This window comes from Bos mutus, chromosome 9 (genome assembly GCF_027580195.1).
Source record: "Bos mutus isolate GX-2022 chromosome 9, NWIPB_WYAK_1.1, whole genome shotgun sequence".
In the NCBI taxonomy this organism is placed as follows: Eukaryota; Metazoa; Chordata; class Mammalia; order Artiodactyla; family Bovidae; genus Bos; species Bos mutus.
In genome coordinates, this window is record NC_091625.1 from 33468485 (window position 1) to 33485611 (window position 17127).

General features: G+C 38.5%; 1 protein-coding gene across 7 annotated transcripts in view; it reads left to right on the forward strand.

The window, feature by feature from the left end:
• Nucleotides 1-12676: 12676 nt before the first annotated feature.
• The window catches only part of ROS1 (ROS proto-oncogene 1, receptor tyrosine kinase), a 119485-nt gene continuing 115034 nt past the window's right edge, over nucleotides 12677-17127 (forward strand). For 3 of the 7 annotated variants that reach the window (XM_070376373.1, XM_070376375.1, XM_070376377.1), the window contains exon 1: nucleotides 12684-13217. In XM_070376373.1, coding sequence (XP_070232474.1) covers nucleotides 13095-13217 — 123 coding nt within the window. In that variant the 5' untranslated portion in view covers nucleotides 12684-13094. Of the gene's footprint in view, nucleotides 13218-17127 lie in introns of all 7 variants that reach the window. The other 4 variants (XM_070376374.1, XM_070376376.1, XM_070376379.1 and 1 more) reach the window with 2 other exon arrangements.

A 17127-nucleotide genomic window follows, 5' to 3' on the forward strand; every position in this document is an offset into this window, starting at 1 on the left:
TAACATGTTCACTGAGTTGAGTTGCTGTAAGGACTGAAGGCAGGTGGGTCTTGAGCAATCTGGTTGCCCTCCCGAGGCACAATTGTCGTGACTGTTGTTCATGCACATCCTATTTTCCTGGTGTTGTCACCCCAGATACTGACCAAGTGCTGGGTTGGGTGAACTGTCATTCTAGGTAAATGATTCCGTATATTCAGTGTAAAAGTTAGGGGAGTTTTCGCAAGGCATCCCTGGAGAGGAGCTCCTGAGAGAACCAGTCATGGTTTTAAACAATTAAATTCAATTCAGGAAGGGAAAGTGAAGAAAGGCGTCTGAAGCAGGTGTGTGGCAGTGCAAAATCTAGATCCGGTCCTGGTTCCTCCTTCCACGGGTAGGAGGGTAATCCTGTGGAAGTCACCTGTAGGGGCTCCCCGGAGCTCCAGGTATGACTATTTCGGTTAAATCTACAGAAGAATGAAGAAAACTCACATGAACAGAAAACTGGCCTAAGATCAAAGCAGTAGAGGGAAACTACTGCTATATTTCAAGTAGGACCCTTTCTTTAGAGTTCATTATTGTATTTAACTTTGAAAAAAATTTGTGTGAAACCCAATTAAATTTTTAAAATTAGCAGAATTTGAGATTTTTAAAATAGCATTTAACACTTTGAATAACAGTTAAAATTAGCATAATTTGAGATTCTTTTAATAACTGCTAACAATTGCTGAACACACATACACCCAGAAATCCTAAAACCACAGTGAATGTTTTTTAATGTGTTTGCTTAATAAGTATTTGTTGAACAGGTGTTAGGTTGAATCATGAGAAACTGATGTTCAGATATCAGCCCACTTCACATGCTTGAGCCTATTGGCTAAATTTTAGTTCAAGGAGTCAGCAGTGAGAACACTGCTACTCTCAAGTGATTGATAATCTAGTAAGGAATACAGCCTTAATAGGAATAACTGAAGAGTAATTAATCAGCAAATAATTACAGGTGTGCCAACTATGAGCAGAAAGAGGGATCCAGGGGACCATGGAATGAGGGAACCACCTAGTCTTGGGAGGGCAACTGGGAACGTGGTGGGAGGGATGGGCGAGAGGAGTCAGATGGAGAGATGGGTGGGTCTTCCAGGTGGTGGAGACTGACGAGGGAAGGCCCGCTGGGGAAGAAAAGAACCAGAAAGCGCTCTGGCCAGTTGGAGGCTGATGTAAGGAGGAGATCAGAGGGAGAGGAGCCGAGCAGGTAGGCTGAGGGGGCCCTCGTAAATCATATTCATTTTAGGGACTTTTAGATGTTGAACTGTTAAAGGGTAAACTGCGGCACATTAGTAATATTAAGAGTTTATGTGAGCAAATATAGATTCTAATGGGGCAGCTCCAAATCAGAATTCGTTAGGCGGGAAGTGGGTAGAAGTGCTCTGTGGACAGGAGCTAGGGGAGAGACTCACACAGCTAAATGAAGAGGCAAAGCAAGGAAATTATTCATCTATTTTATTTGGCCATGCCGCTTGATATGTGTGATCTTATTTCCCCGACCAGGGATGGAACCCTGAGCAGGGCCCTGTGCATTGGCAGCCAGGGAAGTCCCAAGGAAATTATTTGATTGAGCAGTTGCCTCATTTGGGAAAAGCCCAGTTGGCTGTTTGCGATGGATTGTTCTCAGGTTTCAATTTCTCAGCCTCGAGGCATTTATAGGCAGGCTTAAGTTTTGGTTTGCTTACCTCAACCACCAGAGCATTAGAACCAACTCAGACTAATGGCCTCCCTGTTTAATTAATTAAACAGTCTAAAGGGAAATGGGAAGCCGCCAAGTGTTTTAGGTAGCGGAGCGGTTGATTTTTATTAATACGTTGTGTATTGGTATAGAATTAGTCTCAGAGACCGTCTATTTGGCATTTCCAAGTCTGAACAGAATGAAGCATCCAAAGTGTGAATTGCTGTCCAGTCTTAGAAGTGCATCTGTGCCTCTAGAAGGAGTGTCCATTCATGATGAGGGCAGCGCTTATCCTGGCGGGTAGGGAGGCAGTGATCACACCACAGCCCTCACAGCTGGGTCCCTTGAGATTCATTTACAGGCTCTCTTGTTCCTCTGAGAAACTGTGACTATTCAGTTTCCAGTGGAACAGATGGAAGTTGAGACTCAGAAAGGAGGTGGCATATGGAAGACATCATACTTCTCTTTTACACTTGAAATAAATGGCTTGGGGTGGATTAGCTGCTGAGGAGTCCCTTCAAAACAACTGAGCCAGGGTTTTAAAGTGGCTATTTCAGTGAAAATTCAAGGTAGGTATAAAAGCAACTGAAAGAATACAATATTGATTACAGTAGTTGATCTGCTTTATATAATCACACTACACATAATATTGAAACACATAGCCATGTTGACTGTAGATAGCGTACCGAGTTTGGTTGTTGTCATTCAGTCACTAAGTCATGTCCAGCTCTTTGTGACCCCGTGGACTGTAGCATGCCAAGCTTCCTTGTCCTTCACTGTCTTCCAGAATTTGCTCAAACTCATGTCCATTGAATCAATGACGCCATCCAATCATCTCATCCTCTGTCACCCTCTTCTCCTCCTGCCTTCAATCTTTCCCAGTATCAGGGTGTTTTCCAATGAGTCAACTTCTTCACATCAGGTGGCCAAAGTATTGGAGTTTCAGCTTCAGCATCAGTCCTTCCAATGAATATTCAGGATTAATTTCTTTTAGGATGGACTAGTTTAATCTCCTTGCAGTAAACCAAGGGACTCTTGAATCTTCTCCAGCACCACAATTCAGAAGATCAATTCTTTGGTGCTCAGTCATCTTTATGGTCCAACTCTCATATCTGTACATGAAATGTTAGAAAAACTGTATGCTGGAAAAACATACCTTTGACTATAGGGACCTTTGTCAGCAAAGTAATGTCTCTGCTTTTTAATATGATGTGTGGGTTTGTCATGGCTTTTCTTCCAATTTTCTTTTAATTTCGTGGCTGTAAGACTGTTTAATACCTGGAACAAACCTTACTAGTAAATAACAACTCTGTGCTCCTGAAGCTTAATTAGGATCCATTCTTTCCATGTAAATAGGATAAGCTATCAGAAAAAGAAAAATAGAGTTATTGTGAATTTTTGACAGTAAATCTTTTCATGTTTGATACCAATATTATCACCCACAAACATTTTTGTATGACCTGCAAGATGTTAGGCTTCATTTTTATCTGTTATCATTTCATATTCTTTTTGTTTTTATTATAGTGTATCACTTTCGGAGAAGGCAATGGCAGCCCACTCCAGTACTCTTGCCTGGAAAATCCCATGGACAGAGGAGCCCTGTAGGCTGCAGTCCATGGGGTTGCTAAGAGTCGGACATGACTGAGCAACTTCACTTTCACTTTTCATTTTTATGCACTGAAAGAAATGGCAACCCACTCTAGTGTTCTTGCCTGGAGAATCCCAGGGACGGAGGAGCCTGGTGGGCTGCTGTCTATGGGGTCGCACAGAGTCAGACACAACTGAAATGACTTAGCAGCAGCATAGTGTATCACTTTAGAAACTCTTGACTAAGAATCACAGTAACAAATTGAAAATATCTTAAACCACACAAACATGATCTCATTTAAAGAAGTCTGAAAGTAGGTGGGCCCAGTGTTAATTCAATAACCTGCTAAATTTTTATGAATTTTAAAGTCAAAACTAGAGATAGAAAGAAAATTTGAGCTCGTGAATGGGTTAAAGCCCAAAACACAAACCCAAGTGCGGAGATGGCCATCATCCCCACTTAACTCATAAATTCTCCTTTGCTGTCAGAGTTCTCCCAGGGAGAGGAATCAAAAGCACAGAACACTGTGATCTTGTGAACACAGTGGTGTTGGTGATTAGAACAGGCCAATGAAGTTTAGTTATCTCACACATGTCAGAGGGATTTAGTTGGATCAACTTTTCACAGTTCTAGAGATCAGGGAACAATCTGATTGACCTAATGACATATTCATAAGGACATTTTTAGTTCTCAGTAAGCTAAAATTTTGGCTTCTGTGGTGGCTCAGGCAGTAAAGAATCTGCCTGCAATGTAGGAGACCTGGGTTTGATCCCTGGGTTGGGAAGATCCCTTTGAGAAGGGTATGGCTACCCTCTCGAGTATTCTTGCCTGGAGAATTCCATGGACAGAGGAGGCTCGTGAACTGTTACAGTTCATGGGGTCACAAAGAGTTGAACACGACTGAGCGACTAACACTTACTTAAGCCAAAGTTTAGTCTCTTGTCCAAACCCTATTTGGTCTTAGATCTTTGTCTTGGTAACTCCTTTGAGAAATATGTAGTATATTTCATATATTCTAAGAAATATCTAGCATAATGTAAGTCTTATATAAAGAATGTTACTATTACAAATGATAATAATATACTTTAAATGTTGCCATTCTTCCAAGAGCTTTGTTCAAATCTAAAACTTGAGAAATGATTAGTTATAGCAACAATCAGAATGTAATACATTATAATTCAGGGATTGCTTTTCTCCTGTTATTATTATTATCATTGTTTTAAATTTGGGGGTGAAGGTGGGAAGTGGGAACTACTCTAAACTTTAAATTGATAGTGCTAAATAAAATGCATTTCTACCTTAAAAGGAGCAGGACCATTCTACAAATTAGATAGTCCACTTCAGAAAGATGAAAAGATTGCTGATGAGCCAGTGAAAACATTACCTGGCTAAAGACAGTTTAATGTCAAGGTTAATGTTAAGATTAAGGTTATGGACTTTAGGGTTAGATAAATATGGGTCTCATTCCCAAATTCTGCTACCTTTCATCTATCTGAACCTAAGAAACTTTTTTAACCTTTCGGGCCTCAGTTTTCTCAACTGCCAAGTGGATATGCTAATAGTTATTTTTTCGAATCTTAGACTATAACAAGATAACCCACATAAACCATTTCTTAGTGTATAGTACACAGACATTGCTCATTTTGTGTGAATTAATCACAACAGCTATATTTGTGTGTTGATACAAAACTCATGATAGAAGAAAACCACAAGAACCATCCTGAATTATGTGTGTATATCCAAACATGTAATTAAACTCTGACACATAAACAAAAACATTCGAATAGCATATTTTCAAAATTCCAATTGCAGACTTTTTTCCTTAGTGATTGCCTTTTAAATGGGAACCCTGATTGAGGCCTGCAAAGCAATTTACCATGCTCTTGCCAGGCAGAAAACAGACACTCGTGCCTCCTTGATGATATGGCAGCTTGGCACTGATCGCCATATTAGGCTGTTGGCTATTAATGTCCAGATGCCTGTGGTTTGAATTAACCTCCTTCTCCGAGCCCAGTCTTTGAAATAAAAAAGTAAATATTATAGTATTTTAAGTTACATTGTTAAATATATTTTTAGTAATATTAAACTACATTGTTTAATGATATTTAATCATATTTTATTATAGCTAATAGTATATCATATTATTACTTATATTTAAAATATTTGATTAAATTTTAAAATTTAAAATATTTAATGGTATAAATCTGTTAATAAGACTAAAATAATACAATAAATACTAATTATTTAAAATACAAAATTATATTATTATAAACTATTTTAGAGGAGCTTTGCAATCATTTTGTGTTGTAAAATTTCTTTCTAGCGAAAGATTCAGTTGGAATGTTTGTCTGAGGTATATGTTGCAATATTTGCAAATGCAGATCTGGTGATTAAACAAACAACCTTGCTAAGTCTGAAGTCACGGTTTCCTAGTTCATCATCTCTGAGTTTAAACATTGTGTCTGTCATCCACAATAGCAATAAGAGCTTTTGAAATAAAGCACTTTGCTCTTGGCTCTAATCTTTGCTTGTAAGTGGTCAAAGTATTCTTGCTGAAAAATATATGAGAGGGATGGAGACGTCTTTTTACTAAACACAAATAGCTAAAGAAAATAATGTTTGTGCAAATGTTTTTAATTTGTGAGCAGATAACCTTGTTATATGGAATTAGTTCATATAATGGAACTAGTTCACTGTTTCAGTTAAAATCACAATCTTATATATCTTAAATAATAAACAAAATTATATAGAATTTCAGTTCAGTTCAGTTCAGTTGCTCAGTCGTGTCCGACCCTTTGTGACCCCATGAATCGCAGCACGCCAGGCCTCCCTGTCCATCACCAGCTCCTGGAGTTTACCCAAACTCATGTCCATCGAGTCAGTGATGCCATCCAGCCATCCCATCCTCTGTTGTCCCCTTCTCGTCCTGCCCCCAATCCCTCCCAGCATCAGGGTCAGTGCTTACTCAGCGCTTACATCAGAGTTTACTCAGTGCTATAATATCTAATATAGCAACCTACAAATTCAGCCCTCTATCCTCTCAAATCTGTTCTTTTTCCTCTTTAGAACTCATTAGCATATAATAACTTAGTATGAGTTTTACCTGTTTATGTCTACTGTGTCTTCTGGTCCCTACCCAAGTGACGACAGGGGTTTTGATCTGCTTGGCCCACTGGTGTCTTCATAGTTCTTTGCATGGTCTTTGGCACATAGTGCCAAATAACTGTTCAAAGAGTCAATTCAATAACTGTCAAAGTGTCAATGAACAAGTCATTAGAACTAATTTAACCTCAACTGGAACAACTTTTGTACCTAGAGTAACAAAATTCTTAAACGTGAAGAAATTGACCAAGATCATACTAAGTGGCAGGTACTAATACACTGTGATTGAATCTGTAATAATCTCCACCTACAGATGAGGAAGTCAACTCAGACAGAACTGAAGTAACTCCAAAGCTCATAGGCGGAGCCAGGATCGGACACAGGCTAATATAGGAGTCCGTGCTCTAACTACTGTACTATTTTCAGAAGACCGGAAATGTGAGGGCTCTGACGTCAGAGACATGTTGGAGGTGGGGGACATAAGAGAAATAATGTGCTTTGAAATCTAATACCGTGTCTACCATGATGGTAGTAATTGATCTTTCAATACCCACTAAGGGTAAAGAACTGTTTTCTGACATACCAAGAGCCTCTCTTTACCACTGCAGTAATTTCTGAAGCAAAGAAAAACCTGGAAGATTCCTTTTCTTCTCTTTCCTAGGTGACCTTTGGTGGTATTCTTGGAAAGACATTGGTATTTAAAGCTAATTGGTTTTGTGCTCAGATAAGTCGTAAATGGTAAACAACAATAAATGGTGTAATAGAAATAGGAAGGAAGGGGGCAGGGCTCAACCATTAAAAGAATGACACAGCTATTGAGGACATAAGGAAAACTGGTTAGAATCTACTAGGCGCAAGATGCTGGAAGACTGGACTTGCAGTAGACCCTGAGCCTCTCTGTGCAGTCACTGCAGTACATCAGCAGGCTGAATGACACACGCACAGGCACCATGGCAGTTCTGAGGCTGAGCAGAAGAGGCCAAACAATGGGCAGTGCCCCTGTTCCTGGAAATCTCTACCCATTCTCAGAGATAGTTAGAATATTCCTCCCGCTCAGTAGCCTATGAAATTACCCAGCCCGTAAAAACTATTAACTACCACTCCTGCACCCTGGGGCTGCTCTCACTTTCTGAGATGGACCTTATTGTGACTTGGGAATGTGTATCTCTCTAAATAAACTTGCTTCCATTTTACTATGGATCGCTCTTGAATTCTTTCCTGTGTGAAGCCAGGGACCCTCACTTCGTGGCCTGTCCCAGGAACTCGCTTAAGACCTGGGACAGGACCATCCTCTTGATCCCCATTTTCCTGCAACATAATTAGTTATTGGGTAAGTTTTCCTGTGTTCCCCCTTGTTTTATTTGTTTCTCAATATCTGTATTAAGGATGATGTTGAAGTTTTTCCCACATCACTCACAGCTTAATAATTACAGTTATAATCCCACATTTCTTAGGGTGTGCAACTTCATTACAAGATAAAAGTCCTGGGACTTGGTTCTCATGGGTCAGAGTCGCTGCCTCCCTCACCTGCTCCCATGTCCCATCGAGGTTCCCTGGCTCAGTGAGCTGCATCGGTGCTTTCCTGTCCTGTGACCACCTTCTGTCCTTTAGCAGTTGCTCTCTTTGTTCTGCTCATGTATTTCATGCCTGGAGTAGGGTTTGAAACAGCAGCGGTTGTTCCAGTGGGGTGCTGGTGCTGTGCATGGTGGTCTGCAAGGTGGTGCTGTGCGATACTGCGGGGTTCCTGGGCCCCAGTGCCACACTTAGAGATGCTTCATTAAGAACAAAGATTGGGACTTCCCTGGCAGTCCAGTCCAGTCTTAACGACACCACACCTCCACTGCAGAGAGCACAGGTTCTATCCCTGGTAGGGGAACTGGGATCCTGCATGCTGTGGGGTGTGGTCAAAAGGCAGAAAAAAAGGAAGCAAAAGTTGGGTGCACTCTTGTCAGAGGGGAACCATGAGAACCCTGCTGTAGATTCTGACTCCTCTGATCTGGAGGCTGGGAGAAGAGGGCCTGATTTGGCATTTGGAAACCTCTCAACTTTATTACAAAAGCAGTTTTCACTTCAGGGCTGGCTGTAGGTAAAATGTTAAGTGGTCATCCAGTGTCTGGATTCAATCTCTGAAAGGATTTTCCATGAAAACGCAAGGCTTTTTAGTCTCAATTAGATTTAAAAGGCTCAAAAAGTGCAAATACTTTCAAAATAAAACCGAAAAAAAAATTGGTAGAAATATATCACAATATTTTTTCTCTGAGTGGTGAAGAAAGAAAGGAGAAAGGTGTGAGGGAGGGTAGGAAAGATGGGCGAGGAAGGCAGAGAGGGAGCTAGTTTTACTTTACATACTTGAGACCAGTCTCAGAATACATACATAATTTTATACATTCCTTTCTACCTAATATTACAGCATTAATTTATTCAAGCCATTAAAAAACTCCTCCTGAGGCAGATTTTTAAGAACCATTAAGTACCTCATACAAAGAGCAACCACTTAAAAACCAGCCTCCTAGAACTTGATGAATCTGAGAAAGCTCCAAACTTGGAAGCAGCAGGTAAACAGGCTCTGAACAACAACAACAATAAAATCCCCTGAGCACTCAGAGGTAAATAAATGTATGGGAAGAGCTGGAAAAAAAAATGATGCCTTTCTATTGTGATTTTTATCTTTTGTTGTTCTGTGCAAAAGGGGTGGCGTAATTGATCCTATTTCCACCTTCAAGTCTCAGGGAAGGAGTGTGGAGGACACAAGTGTCTAATAACTCCTCACTTGTGCATTTCAGCCACTGAGGTCCCAGGCTAAAATACAACTTAAATTTGATAATAATGTAGCAAATCCAAATTGCAGAGCAGAAACTGAAATGTGTGTCTCTGGCCTCTGTTCCTCCTGGTGAGGACATTGGCTGTTGAACCTGAAAAGCTAATAATTTAATACTTTCCTCCTTGGCATGCTGTAGCATCACCCCTTCCTTGAGGCATGGAGAGGAGATGCACTGGCTCTGATGAATGTCAGTGGGGGACCACACCCCCTCGATTGATACCCACCATAGGAATAATTATTGCCTTGGTGATGGCTAGTGTATCTGTCTTTTTAGCCAATTTCAAGGTTCAGCACACGTGCTATGGCAGACCGTGATCAGGCTTCTAGTGGGTCTGATTAAGTAGTAACGCAGGATGGCAAGGCCATGTGCTGGAGTAAGAATTTGCTTGCATGGCAAATTCTTAGGCCATGAATGTTGACATGGCCCTTCTCAAGCCTGGTAGTATGAAAGGTCCTTCTCTGGGGCTCCTTTAGACGATTGTAAAATTTTATTTCCCTGTAAAATTTCATTCCCCATGTGGTACTGATAGACTGCAACTGAGTTAGAGGATGTAGATTGTATATTTTCAGTATATATAATTTCAAAACTCAGATGTATTTGATCACATCAAATCTGTTGTTAACCATCTGTAAAGCTTATTCTAACGAAATAGGATTAGAATAAAGGAAAGTGAAAGTGAAGTTGCTCAGTTGTGTCTGACTCTTTGTGACCCCATGGACAGTAGCCTGCACCAGGCTCCTCTGTCCATGGGATTTTTCTAGGCAAGAGTACTAAAGTGGGTTGCCATTTCCTTCTCCAGGGAATCTTTCTGACCCAGGGATTGAACCCAGGTCTCCCATTGTAGGCAGACGCTTTACCATCTGAGCCACCAGGGATTATAAAGGAACATTTTAACAATTTCTCCTCTCATAGTGCCACCTCACTGATTCAACTATGAACCAGGCCATTGTTTCAGAATGTGATCTGTTCATTGCAGAATTGATCCCATGGGAAAGTCAATTTATTCTAAGGGATTTGCGGGAGTTTTAAGTCTTATTTGTTAGGATAACATTTTTAATGCATGTACAAAAATTTTGTTCAAAGCCATCTTGGAGAAACTTGTTTGGTGTGAACTCTAGTCATGTGTTTCAAGTATCCTATTCTAACTTGAGATGAATTTGGAGCTTGCAATCGATGCTTTCAAATTCTCATTCAGAATATGTTAAAAAGTTATTAATTTTTTGAAGCTGTAGTGTGTACACATGGTACAAAACTCAGACATTACAAATAAATATTAACCTCTTGTCAGATATGTGATTTGCAAATATTTTCTCTCATTCTGTAGGTTGCTTTTTCATTTTGTTGATGAGTTCCTTAGCTATGCAGAAACTTCTTAGTTTGCTATAGTTCTTTTTGTTTATTTTTGCTTTTGTTGCCTTTGTTTTTGGTATCAAATCCTCCATTTACATTTGATTCAAATATCACTTCCAGTTTTATCAGTTCTTATTTCTCTGCTGCAATTTTATCTTTGTCGGCCAATTCCTTTTTTTTAATTATCCATTTTTCTAAACATCATTTTGCAAAATGTCATGTGGGTTTATCACCGGGAGACAAGGAGGCAACATGCCGCCTTGCTTTGCTGTCTGTGTAAGAGCGGAATAACAGATATGCAGTGAGTGGCCAATCACTGATAAACTTTGAAAGAGGTGACATGACTGATATCTGATCTTAATGTGCATCTGTTATATACATCTGATTTGTGGACTGCAGAGATAGCAGAGAAGTTTGTATTTAATGCACAATACTCACAGGTAATATATTGTGCTAACTGAAGTTTGAACTGTGTTGTTAGTTAACTAAACTGTGGTAACTGAAACTTCTGCATTCCAGTCATGACTGCCTACACGGTGGCAGATTTTATTCCAAAGATGGTGCAATAGTCTCTCCCATCCTACATGTTCTTCTAGGACTTCGCTATTCCCATCCCAAAAGGTAGGGTCTAACTCCCCTTTCCTTGAATCAGGGCAGTTTTGTGCCTTTCTGGTAACCAATAAAATGGGGAAAATAGCCTCATTTAAAAAAAATAGCTGAATGATTTCTAAAGATGAATCATGAAAGTCAATACACTTAACCCCAGCACACTTTTATCAAAGCTCTAAGTCACCATGCAAGCTACCCAATTGCTTGGTGACTATTGTGCTGTGAAGAAGTCCAAAGAAGTCTATTTGGAGAAATCACCTGGACAAGTTGTGTGAATTAATGGTTGATCCACTATTAGATTATAGATATTTTAGGTTAAGTCTTTTGCTAATATGATTAATTTTATAACAAACATCTTGGAACATACTTTATTTTTCACAAGTGCGAATCTATGTGCCAGTTAAATTCCTCAAATCAGAATAAGCACAAATCTTGATATTGAAAGGATATACCAAAAATTAGATTAAGTGAGAGTAAAGATTATATTTAGGTTTTCAAGGAAGTACTTAGTGGTCCACTTAGTGAAGTAACAGTTACAAATATTACTTGTGCTAATAAGACAGAAAGGGCTAGTGGCACCAGGAAAAGATACTTTTCTTTGGGAAGAGAAAATTCCATAGGCAATAAAGTTTATTCTCTAATTTAAACATGCTTTTGTAGAAAAATGGCTATATCCTCTGACCAAGAAATTGGAGAGTTGCATATTCTGTGATCTATGTTCTTTCAAATGCAGACAATGAACAAAAAATAGGCAGAGGGTGGGGAATTTTTTCAAGAGACCAGGTTTTAGGGGTCAATCTAGAGTCAGTTCCATTCTTCTTCATGTTGGTCATCAGTTTGGTTAGCATTTACTAAAGGATGCTCAGCTCGAAACAAACCCTCAGGTGGGTGTTCCTCACAATGAGAACTTCATGTCATTAACACAAGGGTAAGTTACAACAGTATAATTTATTTAAGAAGACAAGGAAGTTGATTTGAAACTATAGATTGTCATGAGAAAAAATACCAACATGACAATATCTGGCCTTAAAGAGTTAACCCCTGGCGATCTAAAAAGTAGCTATCCAGAAAGACTCACTTCTGTACGTTGCAAACATTTAAAATTCTTTGTTTTGGGCTTGAACTTTATCTCCATGCTGAGCAGATTGAAATTTGTACAATATTTCCTTTTCAAGACAATTACCCTCAGACATATCTTAAGTTTCTGTGGTGGCTAGTTCCAGTTCTCTGTCTCAATAGTCTTGATAAGGCAGTGTTTTAGTTAATATGTAGTAAAGTTCTGAAAGTGCCTAACAAACTTCCTTGTCTTTAGCTGACCCTCAGAGTATCTGTCTATTAATTTCAGGTTTGTTTGCTTTTTTATTTTAAAGTATGTATGTTTGATTTCAAAGGGTTATGTTTTTCCTCTCTGCTGCATCATTTGATTTGGGTGCTTTGATTTTTTTTTTTTCTGATAATTCTTTATTAGAATAGTGTTACTGTTTGCTAAACATGCTTAAAATCCAGTTTCCTGCATAGCTGAACAAACCTCAAAGAAGTGAAGTGGTGGAGGGTCCACTGAGTCTGATCCGTCTCAGACTGTGCACGTGTCACATGCTTGCTGAAATGTAATTTGCCTTCTCCGCTTTGTTTACTTTCCTTGTGAAGCGCTCTCCTAAGACCTAACCTTTACTCTGTGGGTGACTTTCTTTATGAGAGTAAAAGGAAGCCTCGTTTTGAAATAGCTGTTATGGGAATGATACAAACTATCTAGTATTCAAAGTTCTGAACATTATTGAAAAGGCAAAGATATCCCAACACATCAAAACAAGACCAAAAAGTCCGCCAGCCACTCTTTCAACTGAAGTGATGAAACCCAAAGAATTCAGATAGCGAGATGGAGAAAATAAGAAGAAAGTTCATGTGAAAATCCGTCATTAGTGAAGTGATGAAGAACGTGTACTGGCTTAGTCTGAAACTTGTCAATTTTGCAACTCTTGGCTGCGTATGGATTTCTGTGGTCCAGTGTACAGTTTTAAACAGCTGTTTAAAGTCATGTGTAACTAACCTGGTAAGTTTTCCTGGTCTAATATTTGTCTTTATAGGAAGCAGAAGAGATAGAATTCAGCTTATTATATTGGTTGAATTATTTTCTCTTTATGAGAAGTTTTCTCATGAGAAATGATGGCAAGGCAAGAGTCCTTTTTCCAAAATAAGTTAGGAAAGTTAGTGATTATAGTAAGTAGGGCAGAGCTACTTTATTTCTTTCAAGTTGTCTGTTCATAGATTATTATTATTATTTTTGCAACAGGGGGCATGGGATTCGGGCAAAGGATGTGTAAATGAAATCAATTTGCACACCTTAAAAAATATCAGTTAAACTCATTTGTTACAAAATCATTTGTATTTGTCTTGAAGCATGAAATAGGTTTGGCCACAGGGCAATACCTTGTCATTGCAGGCAAAAGTACTATTTATATTGTGGATAGACAATTGTATCGGGAGGGGGATGATGAGGGAAGCAGATGCGGATGCCATGTAGAACACTTTTTCTTATTATTAATCATTATATATTTACATGTTATTTTATGTATTATATACTTATATATGATTATCATTATTAAATGACAGAATTGTTTGTAAATTCCTGTCTGTGCATTTATAATATTTTTGGTGAGTTTTTCTGGACGTTTATGATTTTCTCCTCATTTCTGGGTGTCATTCCTCCTAAATGGTGTTTCACATCTTTACAGTTATTGAGACTTATTTGTGCTTAAAACAGTCACTGAATCAACTTTAAAAGCCAAATACATTCTAGTCAGGGAAAGATGCGCTCTTCTTATTTAAAGACCATGTGACAATACTTATAGTCATATTTTTAAAATAAAAAAATACCAAATACGATTCATTATTAGGCTAAAGTATTAGAGATAGAAGTCTGTGGTAGAGTGAAAAAGGAAAGGTATTTGTGTTATACTCTTGGTTTAATTTAAACTATCATTTTAAACACTGCTTAAGCTTACTATTGTTTCAGCACTTTTTAAAAACATGGTTGAAAAAAAATAATAAAAATATGGTTGGTATTTTATAGAATTCTCTGCTGAAGACGTCACTACACGAATGTAGAAATATGTGCTTTAGGGTTTTATAAACCTAAATATCCAAATTTAAAAATGGAAAACTGGGACTATTAAATATTTTCTTTTTTATTACATTTTTTTCTCTGATTATAAGAACAATACATATTCACTGTAAAATGTTTATGATAGAGAAGAATAAAAGAAAAAATCCTGTACTTCCACAACGATTGACCTATAATTGTATTTTCTTTCAGTGACTTTTTTCCTCAAGTATGTATATAATTTTTCACACACTGTGCACCCAGCTCTTTCATTGAACATTACTTTGTGGATTTTCCTGTACACAGGAAAACAGTTTATTGCACTGTTTGAATGCTTGATGTTTTTATGGCAGTACAGTCCTTAATATATTGTAAATATTCCATCACATGAATGTGCCACTATACTTTATTTATTAATTTCCCAACTATCAAAACTGATGCTGGCTGTTTCTATTATTGGAGTCTCCATTTTGTGTTTTAGCTAAACTTAGTTTTATCTTATTTTTGTGTGTGGGCTCCTTGATTTCAGGGTTTGGCAGAAGGAGCAGACAGTCTGTTCCTTTGCTGAGTTGCCTTCCGTTCACCTCCTACAGAGAAAGGCACAGCTGATAGGGTGGCAACTGCAGAAGACACGGTCTGCCAGTTTGACTAGTGATTGTAATCATGTTCTCCATCTGTTCCTCCCACATCAGGGCAGGGGAGACAAAAGCTAGGTGAAGGAACAATGAATAGAGCCACGGATCAGAGGAACGATATGAAAAGTGCTGGAGTTTATTGCACTGTTTAAACTTTTTTTTTTTTCCTATGCTATCGTTTTTAGCTTGCACTTTGCTATGCAGGTCATCTTTGATGTCATTGGGTGGTTCTTTTTGTTAATTAATTTTTTGTTATCATGCTTGGTAAATAACGTACAACATACTCACTGTAACTGCCAATTCATGTATCTCAACATTTTTAGAAAATTATTAGTCATTATTTCTCAAAAGGTTGCCTCTACTATATCCTTTTCTTGCCTACTGATACTCTGGGCATGTTCAGTCACTCAGTCGTATCTGTTTCTTTGGGCCCATGGATTGTAACCTGCCAGGCTCCTCTGGAATTTCCCAGGCAAGGATACTGGAGTGGGTTGCCATCTCCTCCAGCGATCTTCCCTACCCAGGGATCAAAACTGCGTCCCCTGCGTCTCTTACATTGGCGGGCAGATTCTTTACCACTGAACCACCTGGGAAGCCCTGAGACTCAGATTAGATGTATATTATATTATCATTCTCACTGGGTGATTCTTGATATTGAGGCATCTTTGCCTTTTAAAAAGAAACAAAAGTGTCTTGTAGAAAGGAATGTTAAAACTGCTGTCCCCAAATGCACAAATCATAGTCTATGTTTGAGCGTGGGTTTTACACTAACGGAGGGATCTGTATGTATTAGTTGAATGTATTAACTGACCTGATATTTTAAGATTGTATGTGCCATGTGCTGCAGAGAACAAAAAAATAATTACTATTTTTCAGAACACTAGCATTGTGAGATCCTTTATGAAAAAAAAAAAAAAAAGATTTATGGCCAAATAATCTATGGAAATGCTTTTTGCCCATACCCTCATTTCGTACATTCAACAGGATACAACCTCATCTTGATGGCTTTGTTGAATCACAATTTTGTGATCTTCTTTGGCAATAAAACTTTTTTTTTTTCAAGTAACAAATCCCAATAGTTGAGGACCTAGTGCTCAGAAGTGCTCTTTTAGAAGGCTCAAGTCAATTCAATATGATTGTCAGAAATAATGAGATTCAGAAGGTTGTCCTGTTTAAAAAAGTATATATATATATATATATATGTATATATATAATGCCTTTCTTATATATCAATATACAACTTTATAACATGTGGGCTAAGTTGCTTCAGTCGTGTCCAACTCTTTGTGACCCTATGGACTGTAGACCTCCAGGCTCCTCTGTCCATGGGGATTCTCCAGGCAAGAATAATGGGGTGGTTTGCCATGTCCTCCTCCAGGGGACCTTCCCAACCCAGGGATCCAACCTGCATCTCTTATGTCTCCTGCATTGACAAGTGGGTTCTTTACCACTAGTGCCACCAAACCATAATTCCAAAATTCTATAAAATATCCAGAAATTAGTACAATATGTACCAATACAGGAATAGGCAAGCCAGTAAAACAGAATATGCTCCAGAAATTCTACTGTGTACATAAGGGAGTGTGGAATATGATAAAGATGATAATTGAAACCAAAGTGAAGCTATCCATTTAGAATGAAAAATAACTCCTTCCCTCAGTAGGTGAAAGAATAAGCAAACTGACAATTCAGGTAAGGAAATATTATTCAAAGCCATTATAAAAAGAAATGAGCTATCAAGCCATGAAAGACATGGAGGAAACCTAAATGCCTAACTAAGTGAATGAAGCCAATCTGAAAAGGCTGTATGGCTCCAACTGTATGATGTTCTGGAGAGGGCAAAGCTACAGAGATACTGGAAAGATCCGTGGTTGAGAGCGATGGCATTGGGCTGTGGGGAGATGAATGGGCAGAACACAGAGGATTGTCAGAGCAGTGAAAGTACTCTGTATGGTATTATATTATTATACTTTTGTCCAAATACCAAGACTGAACCCTAAGGTAAATTATGGACTTTGGGTGATTGTGATTATTCCACTGTAGGCTCATGCTTACTAAAAATGTGCTATTCTGGTGAATGGTGTTGATAATGGGAGAAGCTATGCATGTGTGGGAGCAGGGAGTTGATGGGAAATCTCTGTACCTTAAACTCAGTTCTGTCATACACCTTAAGCTAATCTAAACAAAATAAAGTAAAAAATAAAGTACTCCTTTCTTTGAAAAGA